The sequence below is a fragment of the Salvelinus fontinalis genome, chromosome 17, assembly GCF_029448725.1.
Source record: "Salvelinus fontinalis isolate EN_2023a chromosome 17, ASM2944872v1, whole genome shotgun sequence".
In the NCBI taxonomy this organism is placed as follows: domain Eukaryota; kingdom Metazoa; phylum Chordata; class Actinopteri; order Salmoniformes; family Salmonidae; genus Salvelinus; species Salvelinus fontinalis.
This window is the reverse complement of record NC_074681.1, coordinates 4,657,853-4,683,230: the sequence shown is the minus strand read 5'-3', so window position 1 is coordinate 4,683,230 and position 25,378 is coordinate 4,657,853. Positions and strand designations below refer to the sequence as shown.

Sequence of the window (25,378 nt, the reverse complement as noted above, 5' to 3'; positions counted from 1 at the left end):
CCCTCTGTCTCTCCTTCTGCCTCTGTCCTTCTGTCTCTCCCTCTGTCTCTGTCCCTCTGTCTCTCCCTCTGTCTCTCCCTCTGTCTCTCCCTCTGTCTCTCCCTCTGTCTCTCCCTCTGTCTCTGTCCCTCTGTCTCTGTCCCTCTGTCTCTCCCTCTGTCTCTCCCTCTGTCTCTCCCTCTGTCTCTCCCTCTGTCTCTCCCTCTGTCTCTCCCTCTGACTCTCCCTCTGTCTCTCCCTCTCCCTCTGTCCCTCTGTCTCTGTCCCTCTGTCTCTCCCTCTGTCTCTCCCTCTGTCTCTCCCTCTGTCTCTCCCTCTGTCTCTGTCCCTCTGTCTCTCCCTCTGTCTCTCCCTCTGTCTCTGTCCCTCTGTCTCTCCCTCTGTCTCTGTCCCTCTGTCTCTCCCTCTGTCTCTCCCTCTGTCTCTCCCTCTGTCTCTGTCCCTCTGTCTCTCCCTCTGTCTCTCCCTCTGTCTCTCCCTCTGTCTCTCCCTCTGTCTCTCCCTCTGTCTCTGTCCTTCTGTCTCTCCCTCTGTCTCTCCCTCTGTCTCTCCCTCTGTCTCTCCCTCTGTCTCTGTCCTTCTGTCTCTCCCTCTGCCTCTCTCTCTGTATCTCCCTCTGCCTCTCTCTCTGTATCTCTCTCTGGCCTCTCTCTCTCCCTCTGCCTCTCCTTCTGTCTCTCTGTCTCTCCTTCTACCTCTCTCTCTGGCCTCTGTCTCTCTCTCCCCCTCCCTCCCTCCCTCCCTCCCTCCCTCCCTCCCTCCCTCCCTCCCTCCCTCCCTCCCCCCCTCTTTCTCTTTCTCTTTCTCTTTCTCCCTCTCCCTCTGTCCCTACCTCTTTCCTCATGACTAGAAAGTATTGTCTGTGTCCAAATAGCACCCTATTCCCTGTGTAATGCACTACTTTTGACCTTGACCCATCGGGGAAAAGCATACAGAGAAGCCAGTGTGCCATTTGGGACATATGCTCGGCATCCCGCCACCTCCCACCAGCACTCACCACGCTAACCAGATCCCTCTAACCCTCCGACCCGGCCAGTCCAAGACATTCCACTGGTACTCTTCTACCAACATGCATGGTAATTATCCCACTGTCTGGCTCTGTTACACCCAGACACTGTAGACAGCTGGCTCTGTGACACCCAGACACTGTAGACAGCTGGCTCTGTTACACCCAGACACTGTAGACAGCTGGCCTGTTACACCCAGACACTGTAGACAGCTGGCTCTGTTACACCCAGACACTGTAGACAGCTGGCTCTGTTACACCCAGACACTGTAGTCGGCTGGCTCTGTTACACCCAGACACTGTAGACAGCTGGCCTGTTACACCCAGACACTGTAGACAGCTGGCTCTGTTACACCCAGACACTGTAGACAGCTGGCCTGTTACACCCAGACACTGTAGACAGCTGGCCTGTTACACCCAGACACTGTAGACGGCTGGCCTGTTACACCCAGACACTGTAGACAGCTGGCTCTGTTACACCCAGACACTGTAGTCGGCTGGCTCTGTTACACCCAGACACTGTAGACGGCTGGCCTGTTACACCCAGACACTGTAGACGGCTGGCTCTGTTACACCCAGACACTGTAGACAGCTGGCCTGTTACACCCAGACACTGTAGACGGCTGGCTCTGTTACACCCAGACACTGTAGACGGCTGGCCTGTTACACCCAGACACTGTAGACGGCTGGCTCTGTTAAACCCAGACACTGTAGACGGCTGGCTCTGTTACACCCAGACACTGTAGACAACTGGCTCTGTTACACCCAGACACTGTAGACGGCTGGCCTGTTACACCCAGACACTGTAGACGGCTGGCTCTGTTACACCCAGACACTGTAGACAGCTGGCCTGTTACACCCAGACACTGTAGACGGCTGGCCTGTTACACCCAGACACTGTAGACGGCTGGCTCTGTTAAACCCAGACACTGTAGACGGCTGGCTCTGTTACACCCAGACACTGTAGACGGCTGGCTCTGTTACACCCAGACACTGTAGACGGCTGGCTCTGTTAAACCCAGACACTGTAGACGGCTGGCTCTGTTACACCCAGACACTGTAGACGGCTGGCTCTGTTACACCCAGACACTGTAGACAGCTGTCTCTGTTACACCCAGACACTGTAGACGGCTGGCCTGTTACACCCAGACACTGTAGACGGCTGGCTCTGTTAAACCCAGACACTGTAGACGGCTGGCTCTGTTACACCCAGACACTGTAGACAGCTGGCTCTGTTACACCCAGACACTGTAGACGGCTGGCCTGTTACACCCAGACACTGTAGACGGCTGGCCTGTTACACCCAGACACTGTAGACGGCTGGCTCTGTTACACCCAGACACTGTAGACAGCTGGCCTGTTACACCCAGACACTGTAGTCGGCTGGCTCTGTTACACCCAGACACTGTAGACAGCTGGCTCTGTTACACCCAGACACTGTAGACAGCTGGCCTGTTACACCCAGACACTGTAGTTGGCTGGCTCTGTTACACCCAGACACTGTAGACAGCTGGCTCTGTTACACCCAGACACTGTAGACAGCTGGCCTGTTACACCCAGACACTGTAGACAGCTGGCTCTGTTACACCCAGACACTGTAGACAGCTGGCCTGTTACACCCAGACACTGTAGACAGCTGGCCTGTTACACCCAGACACTGTAGTCGGCCGGCCTGTTGATCTGTTTTTATTCACAAAGCGGTGAAACCCAGGAGGGGGATGCTCCTGAAATCCATTCTTGTATCTGGGCTGAGATCTAAATGTGACTCCCAAATGGCACCCTGTTCCCTATTTCCTCTGGGTAAAAGCAGTACAATATAGAGGGAATAGGGTGCAATTTGGGATACAGCCTGAGAGTTCTCCTTTCCTCTTCTCTCTGTGTTTTGTTGATGGTCTTGGCTTACCACATGAGTGTTTTATCACTGCCTGCTGTGAGAAGGTCTCTCTCTCTCTCTCTCTCTCTCTCTCTCTCTCTCTCTCTCTCTCTCTCTCTCTCTCTCTCTCTCTCTCTCTCTCTCTTTCTCTCTCTCTCTCTGTCTCTCTCTCTCTCTCTAAAATTAACAGTAAACATTACACTCACAAAAGTTCCAAAAGTCATTTCAAATATCATATTATGTATATATACAGTGTTGTAATGATGTGCAAATAGTTAACTTGTTATGGCTAGGGTTAAAGTATAAAAGAGAAAATAAATAAACATAAATATGGGTTGTATTTACAATGGTGTTTGTTCTTCACTGGTTGACCTTTTCTTGTGACAACAGGTCACAAATATTGCTGCTGTGATGGCACACTGTGGTATTTCACCCAGTAGATATGGGAGTTGATCAAAATTGGGTTTGTTTTCGAAGTCGTTGTGGATCTGTGTGATCTGAGGGAAATATGTGTCTCTAATACGGCCATACATTGGGCAGGAGGTTAGGAAGTGCAGGTCAGTTTCCATCTCATTTTGTGGGCAGTGTGCACATAGCCTGTCTTCTCTTGAGAGCCAGGTCTGCCTACGGCGGCCTTTCTCAATAGCAAGGCTATGCTCACTGAGTCTGTACATAGTCAAAGATTTCCTTAATTTTGGGTCAGTCAGAGTGGTCAGGTATTCTGCCACGGTGTACTCTCTGTTTAGGGTCAGTCAGAGTGGTCAGGTATTCTGCCACTGTGTACTCTCTGTTTAGGGTCAGTCAGAGTGGTCAGGTATTCTGCCACTGTGTACTCTCTGTTTAGGGTCAGTCAGAGTGGTCAGGTATTCTGCCACTGTGTACTCTCTGTTTAGGGTCAGTCAGAGTGGTCAGGTATTCTGCCACTGTGTACTCTCTGTTTATGGCCAAATAGCATTACATTTTGTTCTGTTTTTTGGTAAATTCTTTCCGATGTGTCAAGTAATTATCTTTTTGTTTTCTCATGATTTGGTTGGGTCTAATTGTGTTGCTGTGGGGTCTGTTTGTGTTTGTGAACAGAGCCCCAGGACCAGCTTGCTTAGGGGACTCTTCCCTAGGTTCATCTCTTTGTAGGTTTTGCCTTTGTTATGGAAGGTTTGGGAATCTCTTCCTTTTAGGTGGTTGTAGAATTTAACGTCTCTTTTCTGTATTTTGATAATTAGCGGGTATCGGCCTAATTCTGCTCTACATCCATTATTTGGTGTTCTACGTTGTACACAGAGGATATTTTTGCAGAATTCTGCATGCAGAGTCTCAATTTGGTGTTTGTCCCATTTTGTGAATTCTTGTCCAGCTAGCAATGAGGAATCGGCCCAGAAGCGGCCCTCATCCGGGGTGCCGGAACTAATGGGCCTGGAATCGGGTGTCGGACTCCGGCCCGGAATCAAAATGAATGACTGCCCAGAATCGGGTCGTTTCCATCTACCGGAATTCAGCCGACTTTGACGACATCTTACCAGAAACCCCTAGAAGTGGCCCGATGCAAATTTAAATACATTTATTCAAAATTACCCGATTTAGTCATTTTAAATATTACTATCTACATTTCATACATAAAAATTATACCCATCCACGGGGAAAAAATTGTGTCGGAGGAAACACCATACACTTGGTGACTGTGTCAGCGTGCATGCGCCTGGCCCGTCAGAGGAGTCGCTATAGCGCGATGGGACAAGGACATCCCGGCCGGCCAAACCCTTCCCTAACTCGGACGACGCTGGGCCAATTGTGCGTCGCAATTGGCCCGAGCCCCAAGTAAAAGATTTGGGCCAGATACCCCTCACCGGAATCGGCCCGAGCTCAATCCCCGCATCCTAGACATAAGTAATAATGTGGAAGACGGCCCAGACTCGGGCCACATGACGTCGGCCGAGTCTGACTCTCAGCCGAGTGCTCTGTCTCTCAGCCGGAATCAGCCCAGATCCACTATGCTAGCTGGGTGGTTGGTGAGCGGACCCCAGACCTCACAACCATAAAGGGCAATGGGTTCTATAACTGATTCATGGATCTTTAGCCAGATCCTATTTGGTATGTCGAATATTATGTTCCTTTTGATGGAATAGAAGGCCCTTCTTGCCTTGTCTCTCAGCTCGTTCACAGCTTTGTGGAAGTTACCTGTGGCGCTGACGTTTAGGCCAAGGTATGTATAGATTTTTTGTGTGCTCTAGGGCAACTTTGTCTAGATGGAATTTGTATTTGTGGTCCTTGGCGACTGGATCGTTTTTGGAACACCATTATTTTTGTCTTACTGAGATTTACTGTCAGGGCCCAGGTCTGGCAGAATCTGTGCAGAATATCTAGGTGCTGCTGAAGGCCCTCCTTGGTTGGTGACAGAAGCACCTGATCATCAGCAAACAGTAGACATTTGACTTCAGATTCTAGTAGGGTGAGGCCGGGTGCTGCAGACTGTTCTAGTGCCCTATTGGTTGGTGAACGGACCCCAGACCTCACAACCATAAAGGGCTCTCTCTCTCTCTCTCTGTCTCTCTGTCTCTCTCTCTCTGTCTCTCTCTGTCTCTCTGTCTCTGTCTCTGTCTCTCTCTGTCTCTCTGTCTGTCTCTCTCTCTCTTTCTCTTACTCTCTCTGTCTCTCTGTCTCTCTGTCTCTCTGTCTCTGTCTCTCTGTCTCTCTCTCTGTCTCTCTCTGTCTCTCTCTGTCTCTCTCTCTCTCTGTCTCTCTTTCTCTTACTCTCTCTCTCTGTCTCTGTCTCTCTCTGTCTCTCTGTCTCTGTCTCTCTCTGTCTCTCTGTCTCTCTCTGTCTCTCTCTCTCTTTCTCTTACTCTCCCTCTCTCTAATACAGTAGTTTGCCTTGGCAATCTCCATTCTGCCACTGCAGAAAACTTTGGAAGTTTGCCACACGTTCCTTTCAGTGGACAGATTTATAAACTATTTCCTGTTTCCTCTGCCTTATGGCAAGCCTTAATCATTTAGAACACACACTGAGCTAGATCTCTGCCATCAGGTCTCGTGAAGTGATCCGTCGGTATGTTGTTGAAACGGAACCCTGCTCCTTACATAGTGCACTACTTTTGACAAGAGCCATCTATCCTCTGGCCCACTAGTTGTTCTCCCTATGGGCTCTGGTCAAAAGAAGTGCACTATATAGGGAATAGGGTGCCATTCGGGATGCAACCCTGGTCTAATGGGAAGCCGCGTGACACGTTCTGATAGGGAGAGGAGAGCGACCTAATAGTGGGTCAGCGGATAGCAGGAGTGTAATGTTAAACAATAGTCTCCGCATAGATTCAATCGACCCACCGTAGATGTCACCGTCGGCTAAACTCATTTATATTTATGTCATTTGACAGGTTGATGGATTGTGCATCCTCCTGGAGTGGATGGCTCTCGTACTTATAAACAAAACCTTTCTCTGCGTCTTTCCCACTCTCTCTATCTGCGTTGGCTCTCATGTCTGTGTGTCCCAGTGTCCTCATGTCAACCCATCTATATATATCTGGTCTCTCTCTCTCTCTCTGTTTTACAGGAATAAGCGGAGTGGGAGCTCTGCAGAGGGAGGCAGGAGGAGAATACAACGCTTTGTCTGGATGGAGAGAGAGAGGAGAGAGAGAGGTTGGAGAGGAAGAAGGCGCCATTGAAAGACAGGCCAGTCTCCCCCTGTGCCTCTGTCCCTCTCTCCATTGAAAGACAGGCCAGTCTCCCCCTGTGCCCCTCTCTCCCTCCATTGTTTGTCTGCTAGACGTCAGCAAACAGGCAGGAATTCGGAGAGAGGGAGGAGAGAGAAAGGGAGAGAGGGAAGACTTGGGACCTTTGTTTTCCATTCCTCTCTCCGCATCCCGGTGGAAAAACAGGGGGATGATGGACAGGGTTACACTGACCTCGTTAGAGACAAGCTCCCCCCCACCTTCTAATCAAGGACTGATTTAGACCTGGGACACCAGGTGGGTGCAATTAACTATCAGGTAGAACAGAAAACCTTAAGTACTCAGGGCCTCCAGACTCAAATTTGAATACCCCTGTCCTGTCCCATAACACACAGGAAATGACATCATTCTGGGACAATACATGATGTGTTAAAGAGTGACGGTGTAGATTGTTATACATTTGAGGTGTAGGTGGAGAGAGGGAGAGAGGGAGGAATGGGCCGGGCCGTGGAGAGAGAGAGGGGTGTGGTTGGGTATAAACCCTGGGACAGTAGGGTTCTGTTGTTGTCCTCTGTCCTGGCACCCTGCATCACTCTGTCCTCACTCTCCATCGCTCCATAGCTGGACTCCTCCATCTGCAACATCCCTTTAGGAACCCAAAGAGTCAGGAACCATGCTGACCATTTTGGCGCTGGCATCGGTCATACTGCTTGGAATAGGTAAAAATTGTATTTGATTTTGTCTTTATATATTCTTAATCTCAGCCCTAACCCTAATTATTTTCACAATTATAAGGCCACAGTAATGTGAAGTGTAACTGGGTTCAATTTCTTTGATTTATGGTTTAAAAAAAGTTACTTCTAATATGTTAATTCTATGACTAAACCTTCTAATTTGATTTGTGAATAGTGCTGCCAGACCTTAATCAACATCTGGGTTAAAGGTCGAAGAGCACATAGGGTCAGTTAGACAATTTGAATAAAAAACAGATATGATGAATGATCTCCAATGCTTTACACAGGCTTGGTATTTCATTCTCAGCTGTACATTGAATTCATCCCGTCGGTCGCTGACTCTGGGTGACTCTGGGTGACTCCGGGTGAACCTGGGTGACTCTGGGTGACTCTGGGTGACTCTGGGTGACTCTGGGTGACTCTGGGTGACTCTGGGCGACTGATATTGGTAGATATTAATTAAAGGGAAGGCAAGTAAAGGAAACCTGTCAGATGATTGGTTGGTCTTGTAATACATTGTTATGCGGATGTTATATTGTTGTGACGGAATTCCATAAGGCTCACAAAGTCAGAGTGAGGGTATCAATATTGGGACTCACTCTGAGACAGCGTGTTGACAGCATTTTTACACTTGAGCAGAGATCCTTTTTCTTTCCCCTGATTTTTTACAGCTTTGTCAAAATGTTTATTAAAAACGTCAAGTCTTATTCCATTGACATGTTCTCTGCTGGCTGACATCAGTTATTCAAGGACGCTGGAGTTGTGATCTGCTGAGAGTTTCAGCCTGTGAACATTTTTTATGTGCATTTTTTATATATCCACTACCGTTCAAAAGTTTGTGGTCACTTAGAAATGTCCTTGTTTTTGAAACAAATGCACATTTTCTGTCCATTAAAATAACATCAAATTGATCCGATATACAGTGTAGACATTGTTAATGTTGTAAATGACTATTGTAGCTGGAAACGGCTGATTTTTAATGGAATATCTACATAGGCGTACAGAGGCCCATTATCAGTAATCATCAGTCCTGTGTTCCAATGCCACGTTGTGTTAGCTAATCCAAGTTTATTGATCATTAGAAATTGATCATTAAAAAACCCTTTTGCAATTATGTTAGCACAGCTGAAATCTGTTGTTCTGATTAAAGAAGCAATAAAACTGGCCTTCTTTAGACTAGTTGAATATCTGGAGCATCAGCAATTGTGGGTTCGATTACAGGCTCAAAATGTCCAGAAACAAAGAACTTTCTTCTGAAACTCGTCAGTCTATTCTTGTTCTGAGAAATTAAGGCTATTCCGTGCCAAGAAACTGAAGATCTCGTACAACGCTGTGTACTACTCCCTTCACAGAACAGCCCAAACTGGCTCTAACAAGAATAGAAAGAGGAGTGGGAGGCCCCGGTGCACAAATAAGCAAGAGGACAAGTACATTAGAGTGTCTAGTTTGAGAAACAGATGCATCACAAGTCCTCAACTGGCAGCCTCATTAAATAGTACCCGCAAAACACCAGTCTCAATGTCAACAATGAAGTGGTGACTCCGGGACGCTGGCCTTACAGGCAGAGCTGCAAAGAAAAAGCCATATCTCAGACTGGCCAATAAAAAGAAAAGATTAAGATGGGAAAAAGAACACAGACACTGGACAGAGGAACTCTGCCTAGAAGGCCAGCATCCCGGAGTCGCCTCTTCACTGTTGACGTTGAGAATGGTGTTTTGCGGGTACTATTTAATGAAGCTGCCAGTTGAGGACTTGTCTGTTTCTCAAACTAGACACTCTAATGTACTCCCACTTCTCTTTTCTAATGATCAATTAGCCTTTTAAAATGATAAACTTGGATTAGCTAACACAACGTGCCATTGGAACACAGGAGTGATGGTTGCTGATAATGGGCCTCTGTACGCCTATGTGGATATTAAATAAAAAATCAACCGTTTCCAGCCACAATAGTCATTTACAACATTAACAATGTCTACACTGTATTTCTGATCAATTTGATGTTTTTTTAATGGACAGAAAACATGCTTTTCTTTCAAAAACGAGGACATTTCTAAGTGACCCCAAACTTTTGAACGGTAGTGTATGTTGTATAGGGTATAACATGCTTTGTGTGCGAGTCAGTATCTTGAATTAAAAGGAATTCCTAATACCTCAAAATACTAGGGATAATAATTGACGATGGCAATGTTTGTAAATCTCATTACATTGGTGGTGGTAAATGTACTGTGGTATGTATTGCATTTACTGTATTAGTTTTATATAGATTTTATTGCAAATACAGAATTTACATTTATATTTCAAGGACACAACATAGAAAAATAAGCTATGGATATTTATATTCTGTGGATAGTTTTTGTTGCGCTTTTTAGTTAATATCAATCAACTCCAATCTTTGTTGCCTGCCATCATAACTTGTGTTCATAGGGCCTTTTGCCCTTGGATAAACAGTGTGCCCTTGGATAAACAGTGTACCCTTGGATAAACAGTGTGCCCTTGGATAAACAGTGTGCCCTTGGATAAACAGTGTGCCCTTGGATAAACAGTGTGCCCTTGGATAAACAGTGTGCCCTTGGATAAACAGTGTACCCTTGGATAAACAGTGTGCCCTTGGATAAACAGTGTACCCTTGGATAAACAGTGTGCCCATGGATAAACAGTGTGCCCTTGGATAAACAGTGTACCCTTGGATAAACAGGGGTTGTGTGTGTATGGATTTTGAAGTGTATATAAAAGGTTTTGAAACCGAAGCAAAACGTTGAAAATAACATGTCTGTTCCACTAGGTCTACTTGTCTGTCTTTTCAAAGGAAATGGTCCATCCACACCATACTAGTTTTGAAGGTTGTGTTGCTTTATTGATGTCAATACAAGGGGTTAGAACGATAGACTCGACAATAGTCTGGAAGGATCCTCTTGAAAAAAACGCCTTGCAACTCAAAAACATTCTCTACTCCACTCTATCCCGTTGTCCCTGTCTTGTTACCCAGGGACAAAGTTTTGGCATGTGCAGCTTAGATTTTTCTTATTTAAACCCTGCGTGCCCCAGTCCACTTTATCATCTTGTCTGTTTTTAAAGTATTGTCCTTTTATATCCCCAGAAAAATAGTTTTGAACCGTGCTGATCTTTCGTGTTTATATTTTTTATTGAACGCGCCATAAAAATGAACAATGGTGGAAACATACACACATGGATAGAATGCTACAATGGTGATGGGGTCAAAAAGGAAGTGTGAAAAGAGGTTATTATGAACCACATGAGTGTTCATCTTCCTCATTTAACCCCGGCTTTAACCCCTATAGTGCCCCAGCAGTCGGAGGCCATCGTCATCTACACGGGCTGGGAGCGTCACGCCCTAGTGGGGTCAGACATCCGTCTGTCATGTTCATTCTTCTCCTGGCGCTGGACTTCCGATGACGTCACCTTCTCCTGGAGCTACCGGGCCGACGGATCCAGGGACACCATCTCTGTATATAACCACCTCTTCTTTATCACTCCATTCTCTATCACTCCATTCTCTATCAATCCATTATCCTCCTCTATCCTTCTCTATCACTCCATTCTCTATCACTCCATTATCCTCCTATATCCTTCTCTATTACTCCATTCTCTATCACTCCATTCTCTATCAATCCATTATCCTCCTCTATCCTTCTCTATCACTCCATTCTCTATCACTCCATTATCCTCCTATATCCTTCTCTATCACTCCATTCTATATCACTCCATTCTCTATCAATCCATTATCCTCCTCTATCCTTCTCTATCACTCCATTCTCTATCACTCCATTCTCTATCAATCCATTATCCTCCTCTATCCTTCTCTATCACCTCATTATCCTCCTATATCACTCCATTCTCGATCAATCCATTATCCTCCTCTATCCTTCTCTAACACTCCATTCTCTGACACTCCATTCTCTATCACTCCATCCTCTGTCACTCCATTCTCTATCACTCCATTATCCTCCTCTATCATTCTCTATCACTCTATCCTCTATCACTCCATTCTCTATCACTCCATTATCCTCCTCTATCGTTCTCTATCACTCCATTCTCTATCACTCCATTATCCTCCTCTATCCTTCTCTATCACTCAATTCTCTATCACTCCATTATCCTCCTCTATCCTTCTCTATCACTCAATTCTCTATCACTCTATTCTCTATCACTCCATCCTCTATCATTCCATTATCCTCCTTTATACTTCTCTAACAGGTCCATTCTCTATCATTCCATTATCCTTTTTTATCTTTCTCTATCACTCAGTCCTCATCTCCTTCTCATTGTACTCATCTCCCCATATCACCCTGACTAGAGCCCTGGTCAAAAGTAGTATACTAAATAGGGAATAGGGTGCTATTTAGGATGCAGCCTCTCACTCGGTTCTCATCTCCTCCTCATTCCCGTCCTCTCACCTGGTGCCAGCTCTTTCATTTCAGTCTCTCTCACCTTATCTGACTGTTTCCATCTTATTATGTCTCTCTCCTCGTTGTGACTTGCCCTCCATGGCTCCCAATCTCCCCCTTTTATCCCCCCCCGTCTCTCTCTCCTACTCTCATTATCTATCTCCTTCTCTCCTCCGCTTTCATCTACCTCTTGCCTCCCTCTGAAATGATATCACTTCCTTCCTTCTTACTCCTCTCCAAAAAACAGTTAATGAACTTACAAGTCTCTTCTTTTAACACATTTCATCTCACACTGCTGTATGGGCTGGTCTAAAATGGCCCCTTAGTATTCCCTCATTTGAACCTTTACCAATACAAAAGTAGTTCACTACATAGGGAATAGCATTCCATTTTGGATTCAACCTTAGCCTAGATGTAAAACCACACAAGAAAGAAACTGAATATCTTCCCTGTTCCGTGCTCCAGGTCTTCCACTACACTGGTGGAGCTGCCTATGTGGACAACAAGGGACAGTTCAGAGACAGGCTGGAGTTTGTGGGGAACCCCGGTCGCCGGGATGGATCCATCCTACTCAAGAACCTGGACTACGGAGACAACGGCACCTTCACGTGTGATGCCAAGAACCCGCCTGACATAGTGGGACGCGCCTCCAGTGTCAGGCTGCTGGTCTTTGAAAAAGGTGAGAGAATTACTAGCCTGAGGATCAGTCTGTTTGTCACACTCCCTGCTTTGGTATGACAAGTCGTGACAAAGGAACGGCATGAAGGCACCAACAGATCTGGGAACGGGTTATAGAATGACATATATACAGTTCCTAGAATAGATATTGGCATCCTAGTAACATGCCTAATAAATCCATCTGCCATCTTGGTCAGGAAAACTTCAATTCTAGAAATGGATCAAATTATATCTAGGTTTATACAGACAGGTCTATTTCATCAACCACTGTAGTGAATTAAAGGGTCCGTCATCACAATCAGAAGCAGCGCAGTGCCACAATCATCCACATTCTAAATCAGACTGCATACTTAAGCAAGCCCTGATTTGTGCTAATATGTTGTTTAATGTCAAAGTGTTTTCTTGTCTTCTTCATATTTCTCTCCATCCCTCCCTCTCTCTTTTCATCCTCATTGCTCTTGCTATATTTGACTCTTTCTTTCTTTCTTTCTTTTTCTCTTTCTTTCTTTCTTTCTTTTTCTCTTTCTTTCTTTCTTTCTTTGTTTTTCTCTCTCTCTTTCTCCACCCCCCTTCCCTTCACTCTCTCAGTTCCCATCCAGGCCGGAGTGATCACAGGGTCCATCATCGGTGCGGTGCTGGGTCTGTTGGTGCTCGTCGTTGTCATCTACTATCTCATGAGGTTCCTGGTGGCCCGCAGAGTCTTCAACCTCAGTGTCAGGTCAGTGTCCCTGTGCCTGGGTCTGAGGCCTGAGCTCCTTCTGTATGGCTTAGCTGTCACTGGGTCGTCTTTTTCTCATTGAACAGATAGAGAGAGAGGATGGAAGTGCAGAAAGTTAGGGACAGGTTGTGTCAAAGCTAGCCATGTGTGTCAGAGGCTGAGGCATTACTCCTAGACCAGCCCTCTGCACAGGAAAGAAGCTGACCTCTATTGACACTTTACAGTCTATCTATATTGCTGTGTCTCATAACATAGCGGGAGAAACAGTGCTGTGTTCTTTGCGATAGCTATAAGGCAGGCAGTTACTGTTACAGGAGCAGTACATCCCTTTGACCACCGGAGGCAGAGGTTCTACATCCTCCTAACTTGGTTCTCTTTTGTTTCCTCCAGCAAACATGGAAAAAAAGGGAAGGGTAAGGAGGGATCACAGCAGAGACAGGTAAGTCCTCTCAGCGTCGACTCACTCACAATGATTTCACAACGTTAGCATCTGACTCACAACAACTACAGTACCTCACTCACAATAACTACACAACGACAGTATCCCACTCACAATAACTACACATCAACAGTTCTTCACTCACAATAACTACACATCGACAGTACCCCACTCACAACAACTACACATCAACAGTACCTCACTCACAATAACTACACAATGACAGTACCTCACTCACAATAACTACACATCGTCAGTACCTCACTCACAATAACTACACAATGACAGTACCTCACTCACAATAACTACACAATGACAGTACCCCACTCACAATAACTACACATCAACAGTACCTCACTCACAATAACTACACAATGACAGTACCTCACTCACAACAACTACACAATGACAGTACCCCACTCACAATAACTACACATCAACAGTACCTCACTCACAATAACTACACATCGACAGTACCTCACTCACAACAACTACACAACAACAGCAGTTCAATCACAACAACAACAGCTCACAACTACAGCACACAAGTGCCGTACAACACAAGTCATGTCAGAGTACAGCACCTACATAACAGCTCATACTATAACAACATGGTTACACACAGTCCCAGAACCACACAGTCCCAGAAACACTCAAGCTAAAGTACCACCCCTCCCATCTCTTATCCCCCCCTTCATTTTAACCTCCTCAAAGGCCAGACAAACACAATGGGTAAATAGCTTTAAGGCATAATGATAATAACACAGAAGAGCAGCACTGTGAAATGGCTGCAGCAAGGTCCTGTTGTACAGTAATTCAATTCCCTGTGAATGGAACTGATTTGCTCTCAGTGGGAGAGAAAGGAGAATACGAGGGAGACCTGCTGATTCTACCTCCTTTGAGCCAAATGTAAATCACTGGCCCATTATTGGCTCACAGTTATCCCAAATTACACAGAGTCACACTGCGGATAAGTGCAGGGCTTGGGGATGGATAGCTCTTAGGCTGCGTCCCAAAATGGCACCCCGTTCCTTATACACTGCACTACTTTTGACCAGAATAGTGCACTATATAGGAAATAGGGTGCCATTTTGGGACATGACCTTAGTATTGGATTAATAAAACACTCATTATTTCTTGTGTGCTTTTGGGATTACCAGCAGTTCCTCCAGGGCGAATCAAGTTGTATTATTTTGGGAGAGAGATTTCTTGTTAAATAGATGATGATGTATGACATGCTGTTAGACTACAAACACCTAAAGACCTATTATTCCATCCTATCGATCAGTTCAGCTCCGTCTAAAAATGAAATGAACTAAGACATCTTAATGGAAGTAGTCAAAGGAATAGGTTTGCAAAATTCGGGTAACTTGAAAAAACTATCCAGGATTTCCTGAAGCAGGAATTTGGGGAAAACCTGTACATTTTGGGAAATTTTACAGAATTATACAACCCTACCAAGGGAAAGTGTGGCATGTAGTCACTTTCTTATAGCATTGTTCAGAAATATACATATTAAAGCAAGTATGCAGCTAGCGAATAAACTGTAGCACTGGGTCATGGGGCTTGCGGCTGGAGGTCAGTACAGTATCAGGGGTTAGAGGCAGGGGTTTGCTTCTGTCTACCTCAGTACCAGAGTGATCTCTAATTCTCATCTTTACACAGCTCACTGGCTGCCTCCTAAATGGAATCCTATTCCCTATATATCAGGGGTAGGCAGCTAGATTCAGCTGCGGGCTGATTCTTGTTGGAACGGATGGTCTGGGGGCCGGAACAGAAGTATAACAATATGTACACTGTTAATTTACCACAACTAAGCCCAGAAAGATATTGTATTTGAAAATATATAAAAATTCATACCTTGATTACATTGAGACACGATCACATATCTCTTTTTTTTTTATCCGTGAGAATACTTATTTTCTACATTAGACACATTTTTTGTTGAATTCCTGGTAATTTTACAGTCTTTTTTGACCAAAAACAAGCAAAGATTTTGGGGATCAAAATAAATCACTCGCTGGTCAGTTTTGGACATGGGCCACCTGTTGCGGACCACTGACCCATATAGTCTACTACTTGCAGAACTCTATGGGCCTTGGTCAAAAGCAAAAGACTCTTTTGGTAATAGTGTTAAATCCTCTGTATCCTGTGTATGTGAACAATAAACATTGATTTTTGTCAAAACTAGTCGACTATATGGGGAACTGAGTGCTACTTGGAACGCACACACTGTCACATGACTGACAGTCAGTTTGAGTTGCAGTCAGTCACACAACGCCCGGAGGTTGGCTGCATAAATGAATAATAAAACACAAAGCCAAAGGTTTCTGAAATATAAACTTGAAGTCTCCCCATGTGTGATTCATTTCTCCTCACTATGGCTCTTCTCTTTTAAACCTACAGTATGTTAACACGTTTACAGGTTAAACCTACAGTATGTTAACAGGTTAAACCTACAGTGTGTTAACACGTTTACAGGTTAAACATACAGTATGTTAACACGTTTACAGGTTAAACATACAGTATGTAAACACGTTTACAGGTTAAACCTACAGTATGTTTACAGGTTTACAGGTTAAACCTACAGTGTGTAAATACGTTTACAGGTTAAACCTACAGTGTGTTTACAGGTTTACAGGTTAAACATACAGTGTGTTTACAGGTTAAACCTACAGTGTGTTTACAGGTTGACAGGTTAAACCTACAGTATGTTTACAGGTTAAACCTACAGTGTGTTAACAGGTTTACAGGTTAAACATACAGTATGTTAACAGGTTTACAGGTTAAACCTACAGTATGTTAACACGTTTACAGGTTAAACTACAGTATGTTTACAGGTTAAACCTACAGTATGTAAACAGGTTTACAGGTTAAACCTACACTATGTTTACAGGTTAAACCTACAGTGTGTTTACAGGTTGACAGGTTAAACCTACAGTGTGTTAACAGGTTAAACCTACAGTGTGTTTACAGGTTTACAGGTTAAACCTACAGTATGTTTACAGGTTAAACCTACAGTGTGTTAACAGGTTAAACCTACAGTGTGTTAACAGGTTAAACCTACAGTATGTTAACACGTTTACAGGTTAAACATACAGTATGTTAACACGTTTACAGGTTAAACTACAGTATGTTAACAGGTTAAACCTACAGTGTGTTAACACGTTTACAGGTTAAACATACAGTATGTTAACACGTTTACAGGTTAAACTACAGTATGTTAACACGTTTACAGGTTAAACATACAGTATGTTAACACGTTTACAGGTTAAACCTACAGTATGTTAACAGGTTTACAGGTTAAACCTACACTATGTTTACAGGTTTACAGGTTAAACCTACAGTGTGTAAATACGTTTACAGGTTAAACCTACAGTGTGTTTACAGGTTTACAGGTTAAACATACAGTGTGTTTACAGGTTAAACCTACAGTGTGTTTACAGGTTTACAGGTTAAACCTACAGTATGTTTACAGGTTAAACCTACAGTGTGTTAACAGGTTAAACCTACAGTGTGTTTACAGGTTTACAGGTTAAACCTACAGTATGTTTACAGGTTAAACCTACAGTGTGTTAACAGGTTAAACCTACAGTGTGTTAACAGGTTAAACCTACAGTATGTTAACACGTTTACAGGTTAAACATACAGTATGTTAACAGGTTTACAGGTTAAACATACAGTATGTTAACACGTTTACAGGTTAAACATACAGTATGTTAACAGGTTAAACCTACAGTATGTTAACACGTTTACAGGTTAAACATACAGTATGTTAACACGTTTACAGGTTAAACCTACAGTGTGTTAACACGTTTACAGGTTAAACTACAGTATGTTAACACGTTTACAGGTTAAACATACAGTATGTTAACACGTTTACAGGTTAAACCTACAGTATGTTTACAGGTTTACAGGTTAAACCTACAGTGTGTTTACAGGTTTACAGGTTAAACCTACAGTGTGTTTACAGGTTTACAGGTTAAACCTACAGTATGTTTACAGGTTAAACCTACAGTATGTTAACAGGTTTACAGGTTAAACCTACAGTATGTAAACACGTTTACAGGTTAAACATACAGTATGTTAACACGTTTACAGGTTAAACCTACAGTATGTAAACACGTTTACAGGTTAGACATACAGTATGTTAACACGTTTACAGGTTAAATCTACAGTGTGTTAACACATTTACAGGTTAAACCTACAGTATGTAAACACGTTTACAGGTTAAACATACAGTATGTTAACACGTTTACAGGTTAAACCTACAGTATGTTAACACGTTTACAGGTTAAACCTACAGTATGTTAACAGGTTAAACCTACAGTGTGTTAACAGGTTAAACCTACAGTATGTTAACACGTTTACAGGTTAAACCTACAGTATGTAAACACGTTTACAGGTTAAACCTACAGTGTGTTTACACGTTTACAGGTTAAACCTACAGTATGTAAATACGTTTACAGGTTAAACTACAGTATGTTAACACGTTTACAGGTTAAACCTACAGTATGTAAATACGTTTACAGGTTAAACCTACAGTATGTTAACACGTTTACAGGTTAAACTACAGTATGTTAACAGGTTAAACCTACAGTGTGTTAACACGTTTACAGGTTAAACCTACAGTATGTAAACACGTTTACAGGTTAAACCTACAGTGTGTTTACACGTTTACAGGTTAAACCTACAGTATGTTTACAGGTTAACTGTTAACCTGTAAACATACTGTAGGTTTAACCTGTTAACCGTTAACAGGTTAAACCTACAGTATGTAAATACGTTTACAGGTTAAACCTACAGTATGTAAATACGTTTACAGGTTAAACCTACAGTATGTAAATACGTTTACAGGTTAAACCTACAGTATGTAAATACGTTTACAGGTTAAACCTACAGTATGTAAATACGTTTATAGGTTAAACCTACAGTATGTAAATACGTTTACAGGTTAAACCTACAGTATGTAAATACGTTTACAGGTTAAACCTACAGTATGTAAATACGTTTACAGGTTAAACCTACAGTATGTAAATACGTTTACAGGTTAAACCTACAGTATGTAAATACGTTTACAGGTTAAACCTACAGTATGTAAATACGTTTACAGGTTAAACCTACAGTATGTAAATACGTTTATAGGTTAAACCTACAGTATGTTAAACACGTTTACAGGGTTTTCATATGTAGGGTTTACTTACACTCTAAAACAGGCCTTATCTACGTCCCAAATGTCATCCTATGCAGTACATAGTGCACTACTTTTTACCAGAGTCCTTTGGGCCCCTAGACAAAATGAGTGCACTATACAGTATAGGGAATAAGGTGCCATTTGGGACACGAATAGGGTTTTCATATATAGGGTATAGTTACAGACGTAATACGTCCCGTTTGATCAAAACAGCCTTATTTAGTGCTACGCTGACTCGCCACAATGTTTATCCACACTGTATCTTCATTATTTCTGTTTGCTGGGCTTGCACAATGATACCTGCGTCCCAAAATGGCACCCTATTCCCTCTATAGTGCACTACTTTTGACCAGGGCCCTATGAGGAGTATTTTGGTTATTTTTATTTTACCTTTATTTTAGGAGGGAGTCACCATTATAGGGTACCATTCAAAAGTAGTGCACTATTATATAGGCAATAGCGTGCCATTTGGGATGCAGGAATCATGTGGCTTCTTCATTCACCATTACTGAGGGAGGGAGGGAGGGAGGGGGAACAGCTAGTATCTGACTGCCCTGGAGGCTGAAGCAGCATCACACAATCAGGCTGTACTGGAATGATAATACAGTGCATTTAATATTAATCCCTGCTAACGCACCATCCCCACCCATTCTCTCCCGCCATCCCTCCACTCCTTCCTCTCTCTCACTGACTCATTCACATTCTCTTTATCCAGGCGCTGTCTTCCCCTTTCTTTCAGTCACACCTCCCTCCTTCTCCTGTCTGTCTATCCTTCGTCTTTTCTCTCCAGATGGCCGTGAGAAGCCCCTGTCTTTCTGTCTCTGTCTCTGTCTCTGTCTCTGTCTCTGTCTCCACAGGTGACGGTTAGTCGTTAGCGTTTGGCTCAGTTTATGTTTAACTGATCCATCCTTTAATCAATCTCTACCCCTCTACCTGTCTCTAACTCTCTACCTGTCTCTAACTCTCTACCCCTCTACCTGTCTCTAACTCTCTACCTGTCTCTACCTGTCTCTAACTCTCTACCTGTCTCTAACTCTCTACCTGTCTCTACCTGTCTCTAACTCTCTACCTGTCTCTACCTGTCTCTAACTCTCTACCTGTCTCTACCTGTCTCTAACTCTCTACCTGTCTCTACCTGTCTCTACCTGTCTCTACCTGTCTCTACCTGTCTCTAACTCTCTACCTGTCTCTACCTGTCTCTACCTGTCTCTACCTGTCTCTAACTCTCTACCTGTCTCTACCTGTCTCTACCTGTCTCTACCTGTCTCTAACTCTCTACCTGTCTCTACCTGTCTCTAACTCTCTACCTGTCTCTACCTGTCTCTAACTCTCTACCTGTCTCTACCTGTCTCTAACTCTCTACCTGTCTCTACCTGTCTCTACCTGTCTCTACCTGTCTCTACCTGTCTCTAACTCTCTACCTGTCTCTACCTGTCTCTACCTGTCTCTACCTGTCTCTACCTCTCTACCTGTCTCTACCTGTCTCAACCTCTCTACCTGTCTCTACCTGTCTCTAACTCTCTACCTGTCTCTACCTGTCTCTAACTCTCTACCTGTCTCTACCTGTCTCTAACTCTCTACCTGTCTCTACCTGTCTCTAACTCTCTACCTGTCTCTACCTGTCTCTACCTGTCTCTACCTGTCTCTACCTGTCTCTACCTGTCTCTACCTCTCTACCTGTCTCAACCTCTCTACCTGTCTCTACCTGTCTCTAACTCTCTACCTGTCTCTACCTGTCTCTACCTGTCTCTACCTGTCTCTACCTGTCTCAACCTCTCTACCTGTCTCTACCTGTCTCTACCTGTCTCTACCTGTCTCAACCTCTCTACCTGTCTCTACCTGTCTCTACCTGTCTCTACCTGTCTCTACCTGTCTCTACCTGTCTCTACCTGTCTCTACCTCTCTATCTGTCTCTACCTGTCTCTACCTCTCTACCTGTCTCTACCTGTCTCTACGTCTCTTTCTACCTCTCTACCTGTCTCTACCTCTCTACCTGTCTCTACCTGTCTCTATCTGTCTTTCTACCTCTCTACCTGTCTCTACCTGTCTCTAACTCTCTTTCTACAGCTCTACCTGTCTCTACCTGTCTCTACCTCTCTACCTGTCTCTACCTGTCTCTACCTGTCTCTACCTCTCTACCTGTCTCTACCTGTCTCTACCTCTATTTCTACCTCTCTACCTCTCTACCTGTCTCTACCTGTCTCTACCTCTATTTCTACCTCTCTACCTCTATTTCTACCTCTCTACTTCTATTTCTACCTCTCTACCTCTACCTCTCTACCTGTCTCTACCTGTCTCTACCTCTATTTCTACCTCTCTACCTCTATTTCTACCTGTCTCTACCTCTGTTTCTACCTACCTCTCTACCTCTCTTTCTACCTCTCTTTCTACCTGTCTACCTCTCTACATCTCTACCTGTCTATCTCTCTTTCTACCTGTCTACCTCTCTTTCTACCTCTCTACCTCTCTACCTCTCTTTCTACCTCTCTACCTCTCTTTCTCCCTCTCTACCTCTCTTTCTACCTCTCTACCTCTCTTTCTACCTCCCTACCTGTCTCTCTTCCTCTCTACCTGCCTCTACCTCTCTACCTGCCTTTACCTCTCTACCTGTCTCTACCTCTCTACCTGTCTCTCTACCTCCCTACCTGTCTCTCTTCCTTTCTACCTGTCTCTCTACCTCCCTACCCGTCTCTCTCACTCTCTACCTGTCTTTCTACCTGTCTCTCTTCCTCTCTACCTGTCTCTACCTCTCTACCTGTCTCTACCTCTCTACCTGTCTCTACCTCTCTACCTGTCTCTACCTCTCTACCTGTCTCTCTACCTCTCTACCTGTCTCTACCTGTCTCTCTACCTGTCTCTACCCGTCTCTACCTGTCTCTACCCACCTCTACATGTCTCTCTGTCTGTCTGTCTCTCTGTCTGTCAGTGAGCTGTGTTAGTATTCAGGCAGGGGCTTAGCTCCTAAACCCTTCCCTAGTCACCTTCTAACTAATTTCTCTGTCTGTCAGTGAGCTGTGTTAGTATTCAGGCAGGGACTTAGCTCTTACACCCCTCCCTAGTCACCTTCTGACTAATTTATCTGGGTGCGTCCAAAATGGCACCCTGTTCCCTATGGGCCTGGTCAAAAGTAGTGCACTATATAGGTACGGGCCCTGGTCAAAAGTAGTGCACTATATAGGTACGGGCCCTGGTCAAAAGTAGTGCACTATATAGGTACGGGCCCTGGTCAAAAGTAGTGCACTGTATACTGCAAATGCAAAACTCACTAACTAAGAATTTGGTCAAATGTCTTTGATCTGTTGTAATGACACAAGCCAGTTGTTCAAAATATATCATAGAGTGTCAGAAATTGCTGTCTGTCTAGACAGAAAAATACTTTGAAGTCAGATTTAGCCTTTGTTGTGCAGTAGCAGGGAATAGGGTATAGGGAATAGTGTATAATGAATAGGGTGCCATTTAGGATGCAAAATCTGTCTGTAGTCACTGTAACTAGAGCCATGTACCTACCCTGTACACTGTCCATAGCCACTGTAGAGCCATGTACCTACCCTGTACCCTGTCCATAGCCACTGTAGAGCCATGTACCTACCCTGTACCCTGTCCATAGCCACTGTAGAGCCATGTACCTACCCTGTACCCTGTCCATAGACACTGTAGAGCCAAGTACCTACCCTGTACCCTGTCCATAGACACTGTAGAGCCATGTACCTACCCTGTCCATAGCCACTGTAGAGCCATGTACCTACCCTGTACCCTGTCCATAGACACTGTAGAGTCATGTACCTACCCTGTACCCTGTCCATAGTCACTGTAAAGCCATGTACCTACCCTGTACCCTGTCCATAGACACTGTAGAGCCATGTACCTACCCTGTACCCTGTCCATAGACACTGTAGAGCCATGTACCTACCCTGTACCCTGTCCATAGACACTGTAGAGCCATGTACCTACCCTGTACCCTGTCCATAGCCACCGTAGAGCCATGTACCAACCCTGTACCCTGTCCATAGCCACTGTAGAGCCATGTACCTACCCTGTACCCTGTCCATAGTCACTGTAGAGCCATGTACCTACCCTGTCCATAGCCACTGTAAAGCCATGTACCTACCCTGTACCCTGTCCATAGACACTGTAGAGCCATGTACCTACCCTGTACCCTGTCCATAGCCACTGTAGAGCCATGTACCTACCCTGTCCATAGCCACTGTAGAGCCATGTACCTACCCTGTACCCTGTCCATAGCCACCGTAGAGCCATGTACCTAACCTGTACCCTGTCCATAGCCACTCTAGAGTCATGTACCTACCCTGTACCCTGTCCACAGCCACTGTAGAGCCATGTACCTACCCTGTACCCTGTCCATAGACACTGTAGAGCCATGTACCTACCCTGTACCCTGTCCATAGCCACTGTAGAGCCATGTACCTACCCTGTACCCTGTCCATAGTCACTGTAGAGCCATGTACCTAACCTGTACCCTGTCCATAGACACTGTAGAGCCATGTACCTACCCTGTACCCTGTCCATAGCCACTGTAGAGTCATGTACCTACCCTGTACCCTGTCCATAGCCACTGTAGAGTCATTTACCTACCCTGTACCCTGTCCATAGCCACTGTAGAGTCATTTACCTACCCTGTACCCTGTCCATAGCCACTGTAGAGTCATTTACCTACCCTGTACCCTGTCCATAGACACTGTAGAGCCATGTACCTACCCTGTACCCTGTCCATAGCCACTGTAGAGCCATGTACCTACCCTGTACCCTGTCCATAGACACTGTAGAGCCATGTACCTACCCTGTACCCTGTCCATAGACACTGTAGAGCCATGTACCTAACCTGTACATAGCCACTGTAGAGCCATGTACCTACCCTGTACCCTGTCCATAGACACTGTAGAGCCATGTACCTACCCTGTACCCTGTGCATAGCCACTGTAGAGCCATGTACCTACCCTGTACCCTGTCCATAGCCACTGTAGAGCCATGTACCTACCCTGTACCCTGTCCATAGTCACTGTAGAGCCATGTACCTAACCTGTACCCTGTCCATAGACACTGTAGAGCCATGTACCTAACCTGTCCATAGACACTGTAGAGCCATGTACCTACCCTGTACCCTGTCCATAGCCACTGTAGAGCCATGTACCTACCCTGTACCCTGTCCATAGACACTGTAGAGCCATGTACCTACCCTGTACCCTGTCCATAGACACTGTAGAGCCATGTACCTACCCTGTACATAGCAACTGTAGAGCCATGTACCTACCCTGTACCCTGTCCATAGACACTGTAGAGCCATGTACCTACCCTGTACCCTGTCCATAGCCACTGTAGAGTCATGTACCTACCCTGTACCCTGTCCATAGCCACTGTAGAGCCATGTACCTACCCTGTACCCTGTCCATAGCCACTGTAGAGTCATGTACCTACCCTGTACCCTGTCCATAGCAGCCCAGTGTATATTTCTACTTGCGTTTATTTTTTAGTCAATTAGATTCATCTGACCTTTTCCTTTCACCAACTCAGAAGCCACTTTCCTCCGCTGTATTTTCCGTACAGACCGTGGCTGAGTCCTCAATGGCAGCCCTATTCTATTTAGTGTGTATTCATTTTAAACCAGGGCCCATAGGGCCAAAAGCAGTGCAGTATATAGAGAATAGGGGGCCATTTGGGATATACCCTATGCTCTTACCCCTTGAGCTTCCTCTTACTTACAATATACCCCTTTAAATAGTAATCACCTGTGGGTGGCCTCTCTCTCTCCTGTGGCCTTACCTTCCCAGCCACTCACATGTCTTTAGCTGCAGCAAGATGAGGGTTTGCAGAAATATGTTATTTTTCTATCATTATCACAGTCCATTCTATAGTGCGGATGAATGAGTGAGTGAACTGATGCACGTGTCAATTTGATTCAGTTGATTCAGTGTTGATTCAATTTTGATTCAGTGACAAGCTGAATGTGAGATGGGTAGCATGTGAGCTGTGTTGATTCAGTGTTGATTCAGTGTTGATTCAGTGTTGATTCAGTGACAAGCTGAATGTGAGATGCGTAGCAGTCCTGTGTTAGATGTTAGATCTGTATGTAGCAGTCCTGTCTCTAACTCAAGGATGCTTGTTTTGTCACCCCCTGCAGCTCTGGAGACCTCCCCCCATCACTTGCCTACCCCTTACCTCCTAAATGTACCTCTCTCTGTCTCTTTTCCTCCTAAATGTACCTCTCTTCTCTGATGTAAATACCTCCCTCCTACCTTCAATCCTAATCCATCTGTTTCCTAATTTTTAACACGACCATCTCTCCCCCATGTACCCCGTGCTAACACATCTCTCTTCTCTCCTCTCCCCCTCTCTCTCCTCCCCTCTCCCCCCTCTCTCCTTTCTCACACTCTTCCTTTCCTGCTGAAGTGACTCCTCTCCTCCCCTCTTCCCTCCTCCTCTCCACAGGTCCCAGTTCTCTCCATCGGGGACCCGTCCAAGCTGAAGGCCGCCGCCTCAGAAAAGAAGAAACAGGAGTCACGCAAGGATAAGAAATAGGATACGGAGAGCAGAGAGCTAGAGCCCCAACACACAGCCCACACATCCCACACAGCCCAGCACAAAGCACTGAGACAGCCAGGGAGAGCAGGAACAGGGGGAGGGGACTCCCCCAAGGGGGAGAGGCCTGACAGGGT

The 25,378-nt window shown here is 44.9% G+C and overlaps 1 protein-coding gene across 6 annotated transcripts in view; it reads left to right on the top strand.

The window, feature by feature from the left end:
- The first annotated feature begins 7,093 nt into the window (after window positions 1-7,093).
- LOC129813613 (myelin protein P0-like) overlaps window positions 7,094-25,378 on the top strand; it is a 25,279-nt gene continuing 6,994 nt past the window's right edge. For 3 of the 6 annotated variants that reach the window (XR_008753183.1, XR_008753182.1, XM_055865956.1), the window contains exons 1-5: window positions 7,094-7,257; window positions 10,572-10,738; window positions 12,144-12,357; window positions 12,945-13,074; window positions 13,465-13,513. Coding sequence is in view for 4 of the 6 variants with exons in the window: in XM_055865956.1 (XP_055721931.1) it covers window positions 7,212-7,257; window positions 10,572-10,738; window positions 12,144-12,357; window positions 12,945-13,074; window positions 13,465-13,513 (606 nt within the window). In the remaining 2 variants the exon portion in view is untranslated. Of the gene's footprint in view, window positions 7,258-10,571; window positions 10,739-12,143; window positions 12,358-12,944; window positions 13,075-13,464; window positions 13,514-24,843; window positions 25,093-25,112 lie in introns of those variants that run through there. The other 3 variants (XM_055865957.1, XM_055865955.1, XM_055865954.1) reach the window with 3 other exon arrangements.